Source organism: Acinonyx jubatus, chromosome B2 (assembly GCF_027475565.1).
Source record: "Acinonyx jubatus isolate Ajub_Pintada_27869175 chromosome B2, VMU_Ajub_asm_v1.0, whole genome shotgun sequence".
Lineage (NCBI taxonomy): Eukaryota > Metazoa > Chordata > Mammalia > Carnivora > Felidae > Acinonyx > Acinonyx jubatus.
In genome coordinates, this window is record NC_069385.1 from 82,369,967 (window position 1) to 82,393,098 (window position 23,132).

At 41.3% G+C, this 23,132-nt stretch overlaps 1 protein-coding gene across 2 annotated transcripts in view; it reads left to right on the forward strand.

Annotated features, from left to right (window-relative positions):
* IMPG1 (interphotoreceptor matrix proteoglycan 1) overlaps nt 1-23,132 on the forward strand; it is a 132,103-nt gene that overhangs the window by 107,130 nt on the left and 1,841 nt on the right. For both annotated transcript variants that reach the window (XM_053222556.1, XM_053222557.1), the window contains 2 exons: nt 16,183-16,378; nt 22,168-22,240. In XM_053222556.1, the coding sequence (XP_053078531.1) occupies nt 16,183-16,378; nt 22,168-22,240 (269 nt within the window). The remainder of the gene's footprint in view (nt 1-16,182; nt 16,379-22,167; nt 22,241-23,132) is intronic.

Genomic DNA, 23,132 nt, shown 5'->3' on the forward strand with positions numbered 1-23,132 from the left:
TAAAGGCAGGCCAGGATGATCGCACATCACCTGAGGGAGGGTGGAGAATGAGAAACCTGATTAGACATTGAGGGTGATCAGATATAAAGGATGGGGGATTCTAACTAAGCCAGCTCAGTGTGATTCTTGCTAAAATTGGACAACAAAGAGAAACACTAGAGACCAAAAGTGGAGGCCAAGCTGAGAATTTCAGGGGAGGCTGAGTAGAGCTTGGTCCAGGAGAAACTTTGTCAGACCAGAGCTGGAGAGGCAGGATGCCAGCCACACACGTGTCGGTGGCAGCAGCAAGAGCTACCATTGGAGGGTCTGAGGAGGGAGAGGGGGCCACCCGAGAGCGAGCAGCCATCAGGCACCCACTCAGACAACACACACGCAAACACTTGCACCTCATCCTCAATTATCCCTGTTCACACCCTGGTCCAATCCAGGCAGGGACAGTCCAGACCCTAACACACCCACAACCATTGCTTCTGAACACAGTTAATGAACTTCTTACATCTATTAATCTCCTTATCTTATAAAACTTCTTGAACCTGAGTTTTAAAACACTATTCCAGGGGCACCTGGGTGGCTCAATCAGTTGAGCATCTTGAGTGGCTCGGGTCATGATCCCAAGGTTTGTGAGTTCAAGTCCCATGTCAGGCTCTGTTATGTCAGTTCAGAGCCTGGAGCCTGCTTCGGATTCTCTCTGCCCCTCCCCTGCTCATGCTCTTTCTCAAAAATAAACATTAAAAAAAATTTTTTTAAGTGATATTCTAAAACAAACAAATGCCCTGTAGTTACAGTAAAGTGTTCCTAGCATCGATCATCCTGTATAATTTTAGTTAGAGGGAATAGGTACAATATTAGTATTATGATAATAGAAAAGAAAAATGAGTGTCTAGATTTTAAAACGCAGATGATTTTCAATAGTTTTCTTCCTTTTTTCTTTCTTTAATCTAGAATATGACAGGTATTTTGCTCCCAGGTTTTCAATGTGACTGGCTGATCCAGATTTTCTCCTTTTGGTGGTATATTGGAGTGTAAGCTGTCATGGTGATTGACAAGCAGGCTGATTAAAATGTCCTCCTAGTACAACCAACTAATGTTTCCTCTCAGGTCCCTGGACCCCAAATGAAGATAATTACATAGGTTGGACAACAAGGACTCAAATTTCAATTTACACAGTCCGTGACTCTATTGCTGGCATAGTCTTTTCTAGTGTCTAAGGCTTGGGTACAGCAGTACCCATCCCCCAACATGTAGTAAAAGAGGTCTGAGGGGCACTTATAATCAAAATCCCAGATAATTCTGGAAGGTCATTTTAGCAAATACAAGAAACTTCCCCGATTCAGGTCTGATCTTGCCAGTGTTTGCTTGAACTCACTAGTACTGGCCCAATCTGTTGAGAAAACTCTCTTTGAAAGAAAATTTAAAAAGGAAATATTTAGAGAGAAGAAGGACAGCTGCTAGAAATACTGTATGCCAGGAATAAATACCTAGCTTTGTGTATGGAAGAAAATCCCAGGAATCTATCCTTGGAAAACAGAGAAGGCATCCTATAATTTTAACCTTTTCCCAACCAGGATGGCCAAATACAGCAACATTTACTATGTGTCTTATCCCTTGCCTTTCCCTTACCATCTTCTTGGGAGAAACAGGAGATCAGAACTAGGCTATAGAACACCAGAGGATCTCCTGCCTCATGAGTGTCCAATGTTGCCCCATCCTGGGAGCCACCAGCCCCACCATCCCTTCCTCCTCCAACCCTTATCAGAGCATAACCCTTAAAACATGAAAAAACATAATTTTCATACAAACATGTGTGAAAGTTTGCTTCACTCATTAATAAGGGAATCATTAGGATGACGAATCTGGTCTAAAGAGGCTCTGCAAATGGAAATTTTATATAGCCAGAGAAAAAAAGGAGAATGATGAGTTAAGAATGGTATGCTAAATAGAAAAGAGAAAGTATAATCATCTTATCTTACCCATTTTCTATACAATAACTTCTAACTCTATGGAGTTGTAAAATGCTATAACCAAACGTAAATGGTAAATCAAAGTTACTGCCTTTTAGAGGTCGACAAAGTGTGTCTTAAAGAGCCAGATGGTAAATATTTGGCTTTGGGAGCCAAAAGGCAAAATCGAGGATATTATGTAGGTACTTATGTAACTAAAACTGGTCTTAGCCCAGAAACCATAAAAATGTAGGCAGCTGGCAAGGTTGCCCACAGGTGATCCCTGTTTACTAGAGGGGATTGTTAGTGCTCCAGCACGACTTTTAAGGTTATGTGGTCAACTTCTCTCCTTATTTCCAAATGTTGGATGGTTTTCTTAAACCACCAGCTTCTTACTCCCTCTGGCCCTTATTTTTGCTGTTACAGAGAAGTTAGACAAGTCAATGACAATGCAATCATGATTTGAGACCCTGTTCATTCATATATTCAGTAAACACTTAGGGGTTATCTGGTACCAGTCAGGCACTATTACAGGCATCAGAACCCCCAAAGTGAATCCCTGCCCTCAAGGAGCTAAAGCCTACCAACGAAGAGAAACAGACACATATACAAAAAGCTCTAATCAGACTACTAAATACGATAATCAGGTTATGAACAGAAATGTTATGAAGCACAACAGAGCAATTAATTCTACAGAGGCCAGGGAATGTCATGGCAGGCTTCCTAGATAGATGGCGATGTTGAGTGTGGTACCTTGGCAAATCCTGGGGGTGGGGGGTGGGGGGAGAGGACAGGCAGGGAGGTTGTGGAGGGGCTCCTCCAAAAAAGGCTGGAGGAAGATGCAGACACTTCTGGAAATTTCAGGATACTTCAGTTATTTCACTGTGATAGCAGCTTGGGACACAAAGTAGGGAAGGAAGAGAGTTCAGCCTGGAAGGAAGAGAAAGGTGTGCTGAGCCAGCACGTTTAAAGCCAGGTTGTCTAAAAGCTCCTGTTCAATCTATTTATATCTACTTTGGTGTCCTATTTTTCTTTTTTCTTTTCTTTTCTTTCTTTTCTTTTTTTTATAACTGTGGTCTTTTACAGTTTAAACTTTAATAAAATCTTGTAAAACTCAAAAAGTCTTCAAACTAAGTACTAAACAGCCCTTAAAGTATTCTCAAAATTACAAAATAAAAACATAGAGTTTATCATTCATAAAATACTTCCAATTTGGAAACTACTTAGCAAAAATATACAGGTAGCTACAAAAGGTGGATACATTAATTCATTTAAATGTTTTAATGCAAAAAATAAAGCAAAAATTAATAAACTAGCTTAAGGATATAAAAATACTCCAAAAATGTTTTGGGGAAGATGAGTTTTACAGAAATGGACATTTGGTGAACTGCCCTCCATCCTATGAAGTAGCTGTCTAGAGACCAGAGGCCAGTGCTGAAAGTATACATTTGGGAAACCTCAGTTGAAATCAGAGAACAGGTGGAAAAATGGCCCAGGGCAATGTACAGGGCAGGAGAAAAGGAGAATCAGGACTGAATCTCTGAGAAACCCCAACACTTAATGGGGAATAGAAGGATTGTTGGTGAAAGGAGCCAAAGACGGTGTTGCAGAAGCCGAGGAAAGAGAAGAGCGGGAGAGACAGGTCAGCTGTTTCAGCAGCCATGGGTGAGCAGTGGATAGAGGCCATGTAAGTTGACGGTTCAGAGGTCATCAGAACCCTTCGCAGAAACAATCTGCTAGAGTGGCAAGAGCTGAGGCCAGATTTTAGTGAGGTTGGGATGAAATGGAAAATGGGAAAGTCAGCATGCCCTGTCCACCTCCTGTCTTACAACCTGGAGCAAGGCTCCTACCCTCCCACAGACACTGGAGATAGGGGGTGCTATCTTCTTTGGTGGTTACATTTCAAAAGAGAGGCTCCTAGGTCCTTGAGAAAGACACTCTTGAGTTGTAATACTGGCAAGAAGCTTCAAAGATGATGGACATCTCAAACGAGCAGAGAATGAATTTACAAGTACAAGTTTTCTAAACTAAGAAAGGGGAAGTCCGCAAGCTGCCGAAATAACTCAGCTGGGAGAGCGTTAGACTGAAGAAAGGGGAAGTCAGGGGTGTAGAGTTAGTCAAGCAGAGGGGAAGGGGAAGGCAGTCTTGGTCAGAGGATTTACCATTTCTCTCTATGCCCTGATTTTATTATATTTACAGGCAGTGCTCAGACAGACCAATTATTTAGTTCTATTTGCAAAATCTGACAAAAAATCCAATCAAGTCTTTTTCATTTATTTTCTTTTGGCCTAACGTCAGGGTGGAAATGTAGTTTGTGGTAGTAATGCGGAGAAGGGGGAAATATTATTCCATTGTTACATTTAGACCAAAGAGAAGAGACATTGTGAAACTTCTCATGAGACTACTAGGGGGGCATCATTCCACATTCAGATCAGCATCTGAATTCCTGGATGTGTCCTCTAAATGAGGGCTATTAATCAGTTAGGCCAAATAATATCTGCAAAGGTACAGACACGGAGTAGAAGCGACACAGTGTTATTACTGCGTGTGGTTTACCATTCACCTTTTGAAAACAACCTGAATAAATGAATCTATGATATAGAAAGTATAAACCAATGTTAGAACTATCTGTGATTTATCAACTGAAAAACTGAATAAATCACAGCTTGCTCACTATTCTGCCAGCATCTCTGGCAACTAGCGTCGTCTTTCATTTAGGCTGCTATGAAAATTCTCTAGAAGCATGTAGGGCTTTTATGCCAGTTAGCTGTGCAGGTTGAAGATTTCAAACATGCAAAACTACACATACTTATTCTAACTTATTCTCTCCTTGGATTCCTAAGAAGTCTCCTCAAATATGGGCAGATTTCAAAGCTGGTAAATGGTAAACATTGAAATTAATTAGACTCTGGCATCCAGGATGCTTCCAGCCAGAATGTGAATCGGCAAACTCATTTTCTCTGGAAAGTTGCATAATTTGAAAGATTTGCATTTAGTTGCCAGCTCTGAAAAGTGGTAGATGTCACTTATCACAACAATGACAATAAAACAGTAATAGCCACTATCGACATTTTTAATCTTAATAAATAACTATGCAAAGTAGGTATGATTTCTCCCCATTCCACAGTTGGAAAAACTGTGTTTCAGAGGAGTGCAAGTAACTTGCCTTTTACGGGTCCCACAATCACCAAGTGCTGTCACCAGAACTCAATGGCAGTTTTGTGTGCTTGCTTCAAGTCTATTTACTGCCTCTTTATAAAAAGAGCCTTATCAACCCTCCTGCTGGGTATACAAAGGGTTTTTAATGTATTTGGAAAAAGTGACAACACACTTAAGTTTAATTAATCCTAAATGAATTGTTAGGTGTCACATTTCACCAAGTTGAAATATCCTATAATATTTTGTTACATTCTTAGAATGCCAAAAGAAAAAGAAAAGAAAAGAAAGGAAACAAAAAGAAAAGAAAGGAAAAGAAAAGAAAGGAAAGGAAAAGAAAAAAGAAACAGAGGAAAGGAGAGAAAAAAGTCCCAAACTTCCTAGTGTCCCCTATATTTGTCTTATTGGCTCTGCCAGGGGGTCCCTTCCAAGCTGAAGCAGCCACAGGAATTCTCCTTCCAGGATACTCTCCCAGCCTCTGCCCCGGCCCCATCTCCTGTGTCTCTGGCTCCTGTTTTTACTCTGTTGCTGTCCCGTGCTCCCTGGGATGCCATCCCCAGGGATTTTCCATTAACACCTGCTTTCATTAAGGAACCCCAGTATTGGCTGGACTGCCAGATACCTGTTGCCCTCTCGAGTTTCAACCCATGCCCTCATCCCACACTTGAGCCTCCCCATGGAGCTTCCTGAAGATGCTCCTAGAGTCCTTCATGGAACCCCCTAATGCACACCCTGTAGGGAAGCCTGGGCTTCAGCCCAGCTGCACAGCCTCCCACAGCCCCTGCTATCTGAGCGCTCCCTCTGCCAGCTGATCCTGGGACACTCAGGCCCTAACACCCATGCACCCAAAACATCTCAGTTTGGTAGATATAAATAATGACCGAGAGCAGAAATAATTCTGGAACCTCTCATCCGGGGCAAGATGTGGAAAGGCATTCACACGTGCATTCATAAAAGAGTTACTGAGAGCCTACTATACATAGTTGGTGGTGGTTGTTCTTGAGAATGGTGGCAAATTAAAGTGAAATTCAAGGTTTTTCATATTACATGTCCGTTTAAACCAGAAAAGAACTCCCATTACTAATTTATTTAATTCCACAAATGTGTATTAAGCTTCAAGCACATGGATGGTGCTATGCTATGTGCTATTCATTGTTGAATGATTATTCTCACCCTAATCCAGCCCTTCAGCAAGAAGCCATAAGCTAAACGTGTTTTGGCCAATAATAAAATAATAAAACAATGAAGCACTAACTTATATATAGATTTTTTTAAGTTCTTTTATTTTTTTTTAAACTTTTTTGGAGAGAGAGAGCACTCACACATGAGAGCCAAGGAGGGACAGAGGGAGAGGGAGAGAATCTCAAGCAGGCTCCATGATCAGCGCAGAATCTATGTGGGGCTCAGTTTCAGGACCGTGAGATCATGACCTGAGCCAAAATCAAGAGTCGAATGCTTAACCAACTGAGCCACCCAGGTGCCACTTAAAGTTCTTTTAATCACCGAATTCCATCCACAGTTCTGGAGGTTTGTGCCAGCGTGTCCAGCTAATGTTCCTGCTGTCTTGTTCCAGTAGGACACCTAGAATGGGAGATTTATATTTGAGCTTCAGGGACATTAGCGATCGTCTGGTTTAAAGAACCCATTTTATAGGAGGGCCAAATGAGACCTAAAGATGCTAACCTACTTTCCCACGACCACAGCCAGTCACTGGGAAGTGCCCAGGGCATTTCCTGGAGGCTTCTGCACTGACAGCAGAGATAAGCAGACTCACTCCCTCTGCTGGTGCAGCAAATCCCAGAATATTCTCAGGATTTGGGAAAATAAAGCAGGTGGGCCAGTGTGGAAGGTGAGGCCCCTGCATTGTATCTCAAAGGAACCCTCAGGGGAGGGCCATGTTTATTCAAATTACTAAGTGCTAAGCACCAAGCACTGTATTAAAGTAATATTCACATCTTGAGAAGGAAACAGACTACCAGTTCTGCCTTAACTAGGCCTTTCATGAATAGTAATAAAAGTACTAATATTAATTAATAAAAATACTAAAAAGTATATCCTATGACTGCATTGGTATAAAGATGAATATATCCAACTTGGATTATATTAATTGGTGGGTTTTTTTTTTTATTCTGATTAAAGAATTTAAAACACGTTCTTCAGCACCTAAGAGTATGCTGGGCTAAAGCCATGTGTCCTGGGCCGTGCAGATTACCAGTGACTGGGACGCAAAGAAATGACGCTTCCCCTCGTCCCCACATATGAAACCAGGACCTCAAAGCCTTGGCTAAGAGCTGGGGGGGAGGGTTGGAGAAAGGGCACTACAGCTGCCCCGACCTCTACCCCTCCTCCTACCCCCCCACCCCAACCCCCCCTCCTCTCCCCGTCCCACCCGTCCCCGCAGCGGGCAGGCGCGCGCGAGGCCAGGTTTACTCCCACGCCGACTCGTGGGAAAGCTGGTCACTGCGTCCAGGTGTGAAGCTTGGTCACGCTGGGCGCCAGGGCGCGGCGGGCCCGCCTGCCTGGGAACTCCGCAGCCCAAGCTGTGCCTTTTGGGAATGGGAAAAGATGATCCAGGAGTTTCCACCACATTCCCCCAGGCGTCCAGGCCGGATCTGTCGCGGTAATCATAGAGTAATAATGGCTCTATCAGCCGTCCCCTGCAGCTCCTTCCGCCACCGCGCCAATTCCTTCCAGACTTGTGTTTCCTCCACCGGCGCTTACCGCACAGTGGTTTTTAAGGAGGAAGCAGCCCCGGCTCTTAAAATTTCATCCCTTAAATCTATTCCTACTTCTTTGCTATTGAGCGCCATCTAGCGAGCACTAGCCTTCATCACATTGAAATGGCCTGGTGGAGGAGGGGGAAGTCCACGAAAAAGACCTCAGGGGCCCTCAGCCCAGGTGAAGCCTGAGTTTCAGCCAAACAGAGCTGAAATTCTGCCTTAGGACAGGACCCTATCAAAGGAGATACTTCACTTCCTGTCCCACACGTGAGTGTTGCCAGGGCGTAAGAGAAGGGCAGAATGAAATTATAAAGAAGAGAAAGAACAGGGCAGAAAGGCCGGCAATCAATTCACAGCCCCAAGGTTACCGAGCAAGTGACAGGACACTCTGCAGCTAGCGGGGAAGAGGGCGGTGCGCTAGGAACTGGAGTTGGTAACATGAGCCCCTGAGACCCTCAAAGGCCTAGCAGACCAGGAGAGTCTGTTTTCAGGCCTGACAAACATGACTAGAAACAGGAAGCTAGGAAAAGACACTCTTGGACCATCAAGAACCTATGAATGTATAAGCTGCTTGGAGAACAGGACCATGATCTTTTTGTTTTTAATCAAAATAGTTTTTTTCAGGAATAGAGTTTAGTGATTCATCACTTACATATAACAGTGCTTATCCCAACCAGTGTCCCCCTCAATGCCTCTCGCCCTTTCAGCCCTTCCCACCCACCCAACACCCCACCAGCAACCCTCAGTTTGTTCTCTGTATTTAAGAGTCTCTCATGGCCTGTCTCCCTCTCTGTTTTTATATTATTTTTGCTTCCCTTCCCTTATGTTCATCTGTCTTGTATCTTAAATTCTACATACGAATGAAATCATGTGATACATGTCTTTCTCTGACTGACTTATTTCCCTTAGCATCATACACTCTAGCTCCGTCCACATTGTTGCAAATGGCAAGATTTCATTCTCTTTAATCACTGAGTAATATTCTGTTATATATACATACCACATGTTCTGAATCCATTCATCAGTTGATGGACATTTGGGCTCTTTCCATACTTTGGCTATTGGCAATAGCACTGCTATAAACATTGAGGTTCATGTGCCCCTTTGAATCCGCATTTTTGTATCCTTTGGATAAATACCTAGTAGTGCAATTGCTGGGTAATAGGGTAGTTCTATTTTTAAGTTTTTGAGGAACCTCCATACTATTTTCCAGAGTGGCTGCACCAGTTTGTATTCCAACCAGCAGTACAAAGGGTTCACCTTTCTCTGCACCCTTGCCAACATCTGTTGTTGCCTGAGTTGTTCATGTTAGCCATTCTGACAGGTGTGAGGTGGTATCTCATTGTGGTTTTGATTTGTATTTCCCTAATGATGAGTGATGCTGAGCATCTTTTCATGTGTCTGTTAGCCATCTGGATGTCTTCTTCAGAAAAGTGTCTATTCATGTCTTTTGCTCATTTCTTCACTGGATTATTTGTTTTCTGCGTGTTGAGTTTGTTAAGTTCTTTATAGATTTTGGATACTAACCCTTTATCTGATATGTCCTTTGCAAATATCTTCTCACATTCCATCAGTTGCCCTTTAGTTTTGCTGATTGTTTCCTTTGCTTTGTTATCTTGATGAGGTCCCAATAGTTCATTTTTGTTTTTGTTTCCCTTGCCTCTGGAGACATGTCAAGTAAGATGTTGCTGTCACCAAAGCCAAATTTTTGCCTCTTTTTCCTCTAGGATTTTGATGGCTTCCTGTCTTACATTTAGGTCTTTCATCCATTTTGAGTTTATTTTTGTGTATGGTGTAAGAAAGTGGCCCAGGTTCATTCTTCTGCATGTCGCTGTCCAGTTCTCCCAGCACCACTTGCTGAAGAGACTTTATTCCATTGGTACTCTTTCCTGCTTTGTCAAGGATTAGTTGGCCATATCTTTGTGGCTCCATTTCTGGGTTCTGTATTCTGTTTCATTGATCAGAGTGTCTGTTTTTGTGCCAGACTGTCTTGATGATTACAGCTTTGTAATACAGCCTGAAGTCCAGAATTGTGATGCCTCCAGCTTTGGTGTTTTTTTGGGTTTTTTTTTTTTGTGGTTTTTTTTTTAATGTTTATTTATGTTTAAGAGACAGAGAGTGAGCGGGTGAGGGGCAGCAAGAGAGGGAGACACAGAATCTGAAGCAGGCTCCAGGCTCCAAGCTGTCAGCACAGAGCCCGATATAGGGCTCAAACTCATGAACTGTGAGATCATGACCTGAGCGAAGTCAGACGCTTAACCAACTGAGCCACCCAGGCACCCCTTTGGTTTTCTCTTTGAACATTACTTTGACTATTCAGGGTGTTTTCTGGTTCCACACCAATATTAGGATTGTTTGTTCCAGCTCTGTGAAGAATCCTGGTATTATTTTGATAGGGATTGCATTGAATGTGTAGATTGCTTTGGGTAGTATTGACATTGTAACAATATTTTTTCTTCCAATCCATGAGCATGGATTGTTTTTCCATTTTTTTGTGTGTGTCTTCTTCAATTTCTTTCCTAAGCTTTCTATAGTTTTCAGTGTATAGATTTTGTTACCTCTTTGGTTAGGTTTATTCCTAGGTTTTTTATGTTTTTTGGTGCAGTTGTAAAGGGGATTGATTCCTTGATTTCTCTCTCTGCTGCTTTATTGTTGGTGTATTGAAATTCAACTGACTTCTATACATGGATTTTATATCCTGCAACTGTGCTGAATTCATGTATCAGCTCTAGAAGTTTTTTGGTGGAGTCTTTTGGGTTTTCCATATGGAGTATCATGCCATCTGCAAAGAGTGAAAGTTTGGCTTTCTTCTTGCCGATTTGGATGCCTCTTATTCATTTGTGTTGTCTGATTGCTGAGGCTAGGACTTCCAACACTATGTTGAATAACAGTTGTGAGAGTGGACATCCTTCCTGACCTTTAGGGGGAAAGTTCTCAGTTTTTACCCATTGAGGATGATATTAGCAGTGGAATTTTCTTGATCTTGAGATATGGTCCTGCTATCCCTATTTTTTTAAGGGTTTTTATCAAAAAAGGATGCTGTATTTTGTCCAAGGCTTTTTTAGCATCTATTGAGAGGACAGGACTTTTAATGTGAACTGTAAAATTCCTCAAAGTGCTCCCTGCAGGCAAAGAACACTTATTTAAATGGTTTTTATCACATGATGAAGAGCTAGGGGACATCCTTCCTCCACAACCAGTTGGGAATGCTTTTCAGGACCTTTGGCATACAGACGAAAGACATTATATAAGCAAATCCAGGGAAGAAACTAATACATAAAATGTGCTTACATTGGAAATCTCAGAATGATACAAGTATTTCCAAGCCCCATGTGACAGCTCACTTACTTCAAGCCATGTTTATTGCTGTTACATTTTAGCAACAGAAACAAATGTGGAATTATTGTGGTGTCAGATGGTACTTTGTACAAGGAAACATTCTGTCTAATGGAGGAGTTTTGGCAGACAATGGTTTGAACTTCGGTTTAGTTAAGAGAGCCTTTGTTCAAAGCATTCGTGGAAGTCTGATATGTAAACCCGTACAAGTGGACATGCTGGCATGCTTGCCTGCCCCCATCCCTTGTTCGCCCATTGGAGCCCTAAGGTCTCTCCTGGAAACCCCATATTTGAAAACCACTAGAATGATATCAAAAGCTGAATGTTGTAAGCAGACATGTGGATGTTAATCTGGGATTATACTTACTAACATGGACTTGAGTTTTCTTGCTTATGAAAATGAGGTCAGTGGTATCTACTTAGGAAAGTTGTGAATATTAATGAAGACTTGTTTGAAGTGCCCAACACAATGCCAAACACAAAATGGCTGTAGATAAATGTGAGCTCCCTGTTTATGTAAATCATTGTCACTGCGCTCCTGGTGAAGCTGGAGTGCAGGATCATGATCCCTAGGACTACTTTGGGAACAAGTCCTGAAATGGAATGACAGTGCCTTGACTACCTCTGGCATCCACATAGGAAGCTAAAGACTAGGCTTAGGACCTCTTGGTGCCAGGATGGACATGGAACTTTCCCACCATCTGCAAACTCACAGACCCTGACACTGCTCAACACACTAAGGCCAAGTACCCTGGACAGAGATTGTCAAATTTGCTGTGCAGAAGAGCTCCCTATGTGAAGGACAGAAAATTAGGTCATTTTGCCAGCTAGCAATTATAATAAGCCCAGGGGCTACACCAAGTCATACTTGGTGGGTATGATACAGGCTCGTGAAGAAACCTCTCTATAGAGCCCACCATAAAAATAATGTATTTAAAGAGGGCTTAAGCAAATCCAGGAAGCTAGGGCAATTATAGACCAACTAGGCTATACACCAATCATGGAGACTTCCCTTCCTCTAATCCACACACAGCTTGATTATGACTTGAAAATATTCTTCTAGAAAATGACATCTAATTGTTCTCTTCCTAATCAACTGTTGATCTCAAATCTCCTTGAACTCTCTCTTTCCAAGCTACAGATTGTGTTCAGAACAGAGCAGTTCAGGTTTTTACTACATAATGTTTACATTATCAGTATTGACCAAATCAAGAACAGAGAGCGAGAAGTTCAGACTGATTTTATTTTTGTTTTGTGTAAAGCACTGGGGATGTGTTAAGGAGGAGGCAAAGAGTCGTGTGGCCTACAGTGAATGATGAATGAGTCCGTCATTCTAAGGAGAAATGTCTTTAAGATATGACAAAGAAAAATAATCAAAGCATAGGGAAAGCTTTACTTAAGAAATTTCTACTAGGGACACCTGGGTGGTTCAGGGGATTAAGCATCTGACTTCAGCTCAGATCATGATCTTGAGGTTCATGAGTTCGAGCCCCAGTTCAGAGCTGGAGCCTGCTTCAGATTCTGTGTGTGTCTCTCTCTCTCTGCCCCTACTCTGCTTATGCTCTGTCTCTCTCTCAAAAATAAATAAGTAAATATTGAAAAGAGTTTTTAAAAAAAAGAAATTTCTACTAAACTTTTGTTCATCATACAGTCTCTTCTCTTCCGTGGCACTTCCTTCCCACAGTCAGCTCACAGTTCTCAGTCTTTGCCTGAAGCCCGAAGCTGTAGGTGCCCCTCCAAGTGTGGTAAGTAGAGGGCCATCAGCACACCAAGGAAAAGTATTTTTAAGGTATAATAATGGAAGCGGTATGGGCTGCTTTGCAAATTAGTATTGTAAATACTGTGTCTTCTGGTACCATTCTAACTCGCTGCAATTGCCTTTACTTGCTGTGGTCCCACGGCTCCCCCTCCTGGCTCTTTCCTTTCCTGGGACTTGCCCTCACACAGATGACCAACACAAACAGCCCGTGGTCTTTGCAACACTCAACTTTGGGGCCTCAGCTTCCTCACCTGCAAAGTGAACAAATTCATGAGAAGGTTCTAAAATACCTTTCAGCTCTAACATTCTAACATGTAAAATTTTATATAAGGCTAAAATAAAAATCTAAAGCAATTAGTTTGTCTGAAATTCTTACTGTTACAGATTTTGAAGGGCCCAGTTGGTATTTGTTGAATCAGTGAATGTTGTCTTAGTACCCAAGAAGGTATACACAGCAAACAAATACTAAGCTCAGTGATTTGAAGTCTCCTACTTCTCTCTAGACCTGTCCTGAATAAATACCATGGGAAAAGCAAGTTATTTATAAACAAGGTACATTTGTTCTTCAAATATATCTGATCCAGGGCCCCCAAATTTGGATAAATTTATTTCCCCAACATTGCCTGATTGCATTCTGTTCAGCCTTACTGGTGCGTAGACAATGTCGGGCGGGGCCGAAAGAAATTACGGTAAATCGGTAATATTTTTTTAATGGGAAACTCATTTGGTTATCACAGCTTTACTCTTCAGAGGACTAGAATCTGTACATTGAGTCAGCTTTCCGAGTTAGTGTATTTCTCCACTGCAGAGACAAGGAAGTGGAGCCTCTATTCCTCCCTGGCTTGTGTTTTCAAGACTAAAAGTCTTGAGTGTAAAGTTGCTGACAGCTGTTATTTATTAAACCAGGCCCTGGATGTGAATCACCTGGGTTGTCAGGGTAAATCTGAATCATTTTCCAAACAATGACAAGGATCCCACAACATGGCCAACTTTAGGAACTTTGAAGCAGAGAAAGCCAGTTCACAGTAGTCAGGCCTGTTTGTTCAAGCTGCAGAGAAATAGAACTTCACGTAAAGTCTTCTAGCATTGTCTACCTTGCTGGGAGACCCAGGTATATGTTTTCAAGGAAGTGCTCATGCCCACAGCTTGGGCTGGTTTTATTAATCTACCTCACTATCACTTCTTCCACCACAGGGAGGCGCTGGATCAGAGTAGTGAATGAAGGGGTTTATTGGAATTCTCACCCCATGCCATGTCCCCCCAGTGACCCTACACCGAGCTTATGTGAACAGTAAATTCGGCAAAGCAGCTGACTATGTTCTTCTCCACTTGAAGATTCACAATAGACATTAGCTTATTAACGACCCTAAAGAGATTTAAAAGTAAAAGGAGAAGAGGGTGAGATTGGAGGGAAGAAAGAGAAAGAGAAACAAGGGAAAGAGAAAGAAACCTGTTACATTTATTTCACCCTGCATTAAAAAAACAAAGAACGAAAACAAAAAGTACTTATTTAGCCACCAACCTCTTTCTAGTATAAAACCTATTAAATCCTGCTGACTTAGAGTTCTGCAAATGTTCCCACTTGGGGAATACAGGACAAGATGATCACTGAAATCATCCTAATTCTGACAATTCTAAGTTGTGTTTACATGTCTTCTAATGCACAATTCTGATCATACCCTTCCCTTGCCCAGAAATCCTCCATGGCTCCCACCTGCCTGGAGAGTCCAAATTCCTTAGCATGGCATCCAAGACCTACCAGAGTTTGACCTTAACTTACCTTTCCAGTCTTAGTTCCCTTCCTTCCAGTCCACAAGGTTTTGTTGCCTCCAAACTGGGCTTTCCTGGCTCTCTTTTCTCATATCTGTTGCTCTCCCTCCTCTATGCCTCTGTTCATGCTGCTGGGTCCAGCTGGAATGCCTTTCCTAGTCTTTGTGCATACAAATGCAACTCACTTTAAATAATTGAAACAACGATCTCTTCTTTAACTTGTATTTAGAGCTCATCTTACAGCTCTTACAGTGGACAAGGTAGGGGCTTTTCCTATAGAAATATCTGTATGTATTTCTTACCTTCCCCTAGGCTTCTTGGAAGAATAGCTTTATGCATGGCTACCTGTGCCTTAACTCCTTGCATGGAGTATGTTATTTTTGAAAGAACAATCTGAAAGATAAATGGCTGCTGTAATTCAGCAGGAGCTCCTTCCAGGGCAGAAGGAAGAAGTGTCTTCGGCCCAGAGGCAGGTTCTGCCATCAGCATTGGGGGACTCAGGCCATTTGCTTCTCTGCCTGAGAGCTCAGTGTGCTTAGCTCTATAAAAACAGGGAAGAGCTGGCAGGGGCCACAGGCCTTCTGAGCTAAATACTCTGAGATTCTCATTTACAAAAAAAAAAAATTGAGACACAGCTACAGAATTTAAAGTAAAAGAGAACAGTGACAAAACAAAACAAAAAAACAGAAACTAGAGATCCACTTGAATTTTAATAGAGAAAAAACGATTAACCCAAAGGAAAGATCTCTAACACTGGGGCCAGAGGGATCAGCAAGGGACTAAGAGAAAGATATTTTTTAAAGCAGTAAATTGTCCTGAGTTCTCAAAACTGTCCACATAAACGACTATTTGACTACTTTACAAGGTATACACCTGATCTTAAATATATACTTTCGTAACTCATTGCTGCAGAAAATGCTTACTTTAAAAACCTAACAAACAAAAAACCTTAATTCTCTACTGCAGTGGTTCTCAAAGTGTGCTCTCCAGATCAGATGCATCAGCATCACCTGGGACCTCCCTAGACCTACAGATTCTCAGCCCCCATCCCAAACCCTTTGCATCAGAAACTCTGAGGCTGGGGCCAGGAATCTGTGTTTCACAAGGCCTCTAGTTGATTCTGATGCACCACCAAGTTTGTTCATGATTATATTCTGAGTAAATATGTTATCACTGTCATAAACTCAGATACAGAAATGTGTGTTTCCCTTTTCATTCCAGTCTGCTATCACTGCTGTACAAACCAGTCCAAAATGGAGTGATGGCAAATATATTTGGTCTCTTGCCTTTGACTTCTGCCTGTTCCACTGCTCAGGAATCCATGCATTCATTAAAATCCATCCCATACCCGGGCTCTGTGCTGACAGCTCAGAGCCTGGAGCCTGCTTGGGATGCTGTGTCTCCCTCTCTCTCTGCCCCTCCCCCACTCATGCTCTGTCTCTCTGTCAAAAATAAATAAACATTAAAAAAAATTGTTTTAAATCTGTCCCATATCTTACAGCTGATCAAGCAGACCCTTGCAAATTCCTGGCCTGTGGTGAATTTGCCCAGTGTGTAAAAAATGAGTGGACCAAGGAAGCAGAGTGTCGCTGCAGACCAGGGTATGAGAGCCAGGCACGCCTGGACCGCCGGGACTCTGGCCTCTGCACCCCCATAGAGGGATGTGAGGTCATCCAGGGAAAGGGAGCTCCGTGCAGGTAGGTCAAGTACAGTAACTTTATAGACCCAAGGATTTGTTACTCTTGCTCTTGAGAAACCTGTCATTAGAATGAGTGCATATGGCCCTTTAAACTCACATGGTTCTCAATCTCCAGTGAACATCAAAATCTTCCAGAGGAGGACTTGTTCAAACACCTGGCTGGACCCTGCTAGGCTCTCTTTTGATGCAGTACGTCTGGGGGTACCACCTTAATTGGTGTTGAGGTGTGTGTGCATGTGTGTGCGTGCATGTGTGTGTATTTGGTTTTTTTCCCCCTATTTGTAAAGACAGTTTTCATCATAATAAATTTGGAAAATATACAGAATTATGAGCAAGAAGATAAAAAATCATGTGATATTCACCCTATTAGCTATTATCTTTTGATGTATATGTTTATACAGAATGTTTACATAGAATGTTCTAAAGCAAAATGGAATCAGACTGGCTTCTGGTTTTATACTCAGCTTTTGTACTTAGAACATTCCCCCATGGCATTAAATATTTTCCGTACCGTCATCTTTAATGATTACATAGTAGTCCTTTCTTTAGGTCTGCTGTGTTTAGTCAATCTTCATTTCCAACAGAAAGGTTAAGAGAAGCTCTTAAGAAGAGGGAAAAGGAGGAGGGATTCATGACGCAGACTTTAGGGTGTAGGTGGCGTTATGAACGGTCAGGGAACATGAAGCCTCCCGATTCTTCTCCAAATCCTGTGATACCCAGATAAGGTCCACACTGTGCACTCTGACCTCTGAGAGTTTCTTCGTGAGCCTGCCTCACCTTTCCCAGTCATGAGTTTCCAAATACACACACCTGAACATTTCCTCAGGCTTTTAGACCACCTTGTACCCCTATCTTTAGTAGATCATCATGGTTTTTTTTTAAAACTGTCCTCTTACTCATTCTAGTGGCCACAGTCTCTAACTTCCCACCAGGGAGCTCATGGCCATCAGTTCCTCAATAAAGAAGCAAGAGAGGGGCGCCGGGGTGGCTCAGTCATTAGGGTCATGATCTCAGTTGTGAGATGGAGCCACACGTCGTCGGGCTCTGCCTGACAGCAGGGAACCTGCTTAGATTCTCTTTCTCCGTCTCTCTCTGCCCCTCCCCTGCTCTCTCTCTCTGTCAAAATAAATAAACTTAAAAAAAGAACCTAGAAAGATTTAGCCTTTCTCTTCTTGAAACATAACCCTGTTCTTTTAAAGTTAAAGACAACTATCCAATAATGGTTAAGAAGCAATATTCTGGAGTCAAATTGTGATTAAAATTTTGGCTTAGCAATTTACTAATCAAGTGACCTTGAACAATTACTTCTCAGAATTTCGATTCCCTCATTGAATCAAACCTTTTTGAGACTAATCAAACCTTTTGGGTTCCTGCAGGGGGCATATGAAATTACATTTATAAAGCATCTTTACAAAGAACATAAAGCACAGAATGTCCATTCAGATGAGCGAGGGTTACGATAATGCTGTCTACTTTCTCCAGGTTAATCTCACTTAAAATCACAACAGGATTCTAAATGGAATCTGACATTGTTCCTAAAATCCTCCAGAAGTGAAAATGAACAACAGAAAATCTTGGAAGTACAATGATGGAGAGATTTCTCTGTAAGAGAATAATACATAAAATAATATTTAGAACACTAGGACAATAAATACACAGAATAAATATAAGACCCAAATAGATCCTTATATTTAGGGAGTTTTTTAATGTTTATTTTGGGGGGGGGATGGGGAAGGGCAGAGAGAGAGGGAGACAGGCAGGCTCTACGCTGATAGCAGAGACCTCAGTGCGGGGCTCAAACTCATGAACTGTGAGATCATGATCTGGGCCAAAGTTGGACACTTAATCGACTGAGCCACACACGCACCGGAATTTATTTTAATGAGCATTTCAAATCAGTGGAAAGTATGGACTGGTCAATAATGGTTAGAGTACAATTTGACCTTCTATTTAGAAAAAAATAAAATTACTTTTTACACAGATCAATTCTATATCAAAGATTCAAATCTAAAATCAAACTATGAAAATTGAGGAAAACTATCTTTAAAACCATTTCTAATAATCCTGGGCTTAGAAAAAAAAAAAAAACCTTCCCTAATTAAGATACCAATCCCAGATGACATTAAGAAGAGGATTTCTACAGGAAAAAAGTCACCACAAATAAAATTAACATATTAAGAAGGTGGGAGAAAAATACTTAACAACCTATTTTATATCTTAAAAACTCATATAAGAAATCCAGATGACCAAGAAAACGTAGGAAAAGATGCTCACTCTCACTATAATCAGGGAAATCCAAAAACAATAGAGATAGCATTTGTGACTTTGTGAGTTTGGTAAAAATAAATAAATAAATAAATAGCTAATAATATCCAGTATGGGTAACGTCAGGGAAAATGAGTTCTTTTTTTTTTTATGTTTATTTTATTTTTGAGAGAAAGAGAGAGAGACAGAGTGTGAGCAGGGGAGGGGCAGAGAGAGAGAGAGAGAGAGGGAGACACAGAATCCGAAGCAGGCTCCAGGCTCTGACCTCTCAGCACAGAGTCCGATGCGGGGCTCCAACCCACGAACCGTGAGATCATGACCTGAGCGGAAATCATCAGTCAGGTGCTTAACCGACTGAGACACCCAGGCACCCCCAGGGAAAATGAGTTTATCAAGCGTTGCTGGTGGATGTATAAATTAGAAAAACCTTTTATCAAGAAATATTTGTTAGTATCCATAAAAGTTTTCTTTTGATTCAGATACTCTACTTTTAGACAATTATTCCTACAAAAATAACTGCATTTGTGCACTAAGATGTGTTTATAGAAATGTTTGCAGCATCATTGCTTTGAATCATGCCCATCTATGGAGAAAGAGTTAAATCATGCATAGTGTGTCAGTCACTAAGGAACACAGCAGTTAGAAAGCAATGATATAGCTCTACTGGAGCTGCCATAGGGGAAAAAAAAGACATTTGATTAAATGAGAAAAGTAAATTGCAGAATAATAGACCTTGTTTATGTAATAACCTAATAATTAAACTATGTACTTATAAGTATAGTAGGTTCAACTGTGTGGCATTACCATTCTGTCAGTTAACAAATCATCAAATATTGGCAATTTTGTATGGTTCAAAGATGTAAGGAAAAGCATAGCACGTATGTGGAATGACAGACGCACTCAGCTACTATTCCAGTTAACAGTGGAAAGAAGAACTGCTCAGTGTTATTTTTTTTTCTTAAGGTTTATTTTTGAGAGAGAGACAGAAAGCATGAGCAGAGGAGGAACAGAGAGAGCAGGAGACACAGAATCCAAAGCAGGCTTCAGGTTCTGAGCGGTCAGCACAGAACCTGATGGTGGGCTTGTGACAGCTCAGAGCCCAATGTGGATCTCGAACTCACGGACCGCGAGATCATGACCTGACCCGAAGTCAGATGCTTAACCGACTGGGCCACCCAGATGCCTCAAGAATTGCTCAGTGTTAAATGCTAAACTCGGATCTCCTCAGCATGAGGACAATTCCCATTGCCCTTGTGCACTGCCTCAGACACTCAGCGTGGACGACCCCTGAGTATAGTGGTGCTGAGGGGCCCCCCTGGATCCTTGCCACCTCCTCCTGCTCCTCACAGGATGCCACCGTTTATGTGACTCTGACAGTTTACGTATATGAGGTTTACTTACATGACAATTTAAGACCTTATCAACCATAGACAAAGACAGTGATGAAGTCTGGAGGCTTTGGAATTAAAATTCCAGCTCTACCCCACCTAGTTGTGACCTTGGGCAACCTTAAACCTCAAATTTCTCATTTAGATAAGGGGGATAATCAGAATACATCCACTGGTTTAGGTGAGGGATAAATTAGACGCTCTTCGGGGTAAACGACCCTGCCTCTAGCATGGTTGGAGCTGGTTGATGATTATCCACAAAGGGCAGCCCCCTAAACACAACCTGAGATTCCCTGTCTGGAATGCAAGCCCAAACGCAGAAGCACATCGGTGGAGGACATGAAAGTGATGTAACACCGAAAGCAGCACCCTCTCAAGAATTGTAAACTCAGCTGCGATTTTGTTAATCTACCTGAAAATGAAGGGAGAGATGGGAAATTGTACTGAGGGTAAGGGCCTTGCTGAACAGATGAGTCCATTGAGTTACAACAAACATTTTCAGTTTGTTTTCTTTGTCATTCCACTGCCAAGCCTTCATTCATTGTATTTTCACCTTTATTCTTCCTTCTTTTCCTCCATTCAGTATTTATGACTGTACTCCATACGTTTTTCCTTTCCTTCAATTGTAGATGTTCTGTAGATAGATTCAGTTGTATGGAACTTGGCAAAAATTCTCCCAAGAATGAACAAAATTTTCATTTTCAAAGGTCTCTTTTTTAAAAGCTTAATGAGTTTGACTTCCATTAATCAAAATTATTATTATACATATTCCAAAAATACAAATCTATATCTAAGAGTAAATAAATTATGACTTTTCCTCCTCAGATCTAAAACTTTTCACTTTGTCCTTCAGCTTAATGGGCCTAATTTAATAGGCTCCTAATACAGGAGCCAGATTAAGGAAATGATGATGCAAAGTGACATCTCTGAGGAGATTTTTATAATAAGGAAGGACTTGTCTTACTACAGTAAGATCCCAGATTTACTCACTTGCTACACCTCAGATGGGGGAGGGGTCCATTTTTCATCTCTTGTAGCTGTTCCTAACTCCCTTAGGAGCACTTTCTCCACTGGATGGAGAAGGAGTGGGGGTGAGGGGAGGAGCCAAGAGAGGGAGGAGTTAGAGTTTAATATAGTCCAATCCAATTTTTAAAATTCATCTGATTAACAATTGAAGCAATCACTTTAGGCAACTCAGTTCCTTTGCAATATATAATCAGCCTTAAAAATCTTTTCCCTTCCTATCCTTTCTCCAAGATGGTATCTAGATGTATGGGGAGTGGGGGGGGGGGGGGGGTGGAGACTCTCCCTGCCTCACCAGGCCCTGTGGAAAGCCTCTATCCTCATATTCACCTCACCTGTGATCTCTCAGTTATGACCCCACACACCTACACATCCCTTAGTATTCTAAGAGCCTCCAAATCACCCAACCAGGGCAAGTAGGAACCAAACATGCTGAAGGAACAAGGAACTTATTTCCTCAGACTACACCTCCAGGATAGCAGCTTCCTTCCTCCTATAGTGATACCATCTCTACGCCTTTCCCTGAAATTATTATGGACAGAATGTTGGGAGAAAGAAAACAGTTTACTGATAAGGGAATGAATATATGTCACAGAACATCCCCCAAATATTATACCCATTTTATAATGTAGAGAGGGAAAGGGCAAGGTGCAAAAGGTGTATACACTACCATCAGAAATTATATAATATGTATGTTAAAAAATGTGGAATTATATACATCAAATTATAAAGTAACTTTTGTTTTTAAATTGTACAAACAAATGTCATTACACGTGGTTGTTGTTCAACAACCACGACTCACGACTGTAAAAATAACTCACAAAAGAAATAATTCCACTTTTTGCGAGATGAAGTTATCCCTCATCTTTCTCTCGAGCTCTGTTCAGGCCTTCCGAGACCGCTGCCCAAGAACGGTGAGCCAACTGGGAGGTGAGACTCAGGGACAGAAGCAGAGAGCATACTTCTTCAACTCTCACTGGCAGCACCTGCAAAAATGGGCTATCCATTTTCATTGTTGTCATCATTTTAAAGCGAAAATAGTAGCAAGTTGTAGTTGCTCTCAATGTTGATAAGCCCAGGAAATAAACCATATTTTTGCTTTCTTTTGTAGGTCACCAGGTCACTCTAAAAATCAAGCATACAAAACTAGTGTTAAAAAATTCCAACGTCAGCAAAATAACAAGGTAAAGTAATACTTTTACATGTTGGTTTTACTGAATTTGTAAGAAAATTTAAACTATTTCTAGGTCTGACTCTTGTTTTAAAGAGAGATAAGAAAGAGCACTTTGCCTTTATTTGCCGGGCTTTTTAATTGAGTATGTAAGGGCAGGGGGTATTGTAAGGGGATTTGTTGGTGCAAGGAAGATAGAGACAGAGGGCTGGCATTATCTGAAATGTGTAGACAAAATAATAAAATAACAGAAAAACAAGCCAAGTGTTTTATTCACTTTTTCTTATAAAAATATGCATGCCATTTATCAAATGCATTGCAACAGGTTGAAATTTTCATAACTCATATTCTTGGAACTGAATCATTTTATGCATATTCTTGTATCTTCTTTTGATTTCAAACAATGAGCGAAAGCAAAAATTTGTGTAGAGAAATATATAGAAGACACATGATTTGTGAACAATGGGTAACTTCAAAAATTCCTATAATTTCATCCTCAAATATTCCTTCCAGTGTCCTAGGTATCCCTTTCAAAGTATTCATCCAACTTATTTGACTAAAATAATTCTGTTTTACAAAGGGAAATAACTTATCTCTAACCAGGTTAAATATAGAGATTAAAAAACATACCTTCTGAGAAAATACCTTGGACAACTTTTATCCTAAAATTGCCTAGTTTCAAAAATTGTACCTAGTCTTTGATGTTTTGTAAGAGTGATAATCAGCCAGTTCCCACTCTACCCGAGATCTATAGTGTTGGATGGAAACAAACACATCAAAGCTTGTACTTGAAACAAGTTATTACCATCAATATACAATCAAGGATGCTGAGGCAGCCACACCAAATACTAATCATAATTCCGTGTAGCCAGGTGCACACGGGAATAATGTGTGCCGTATTTATT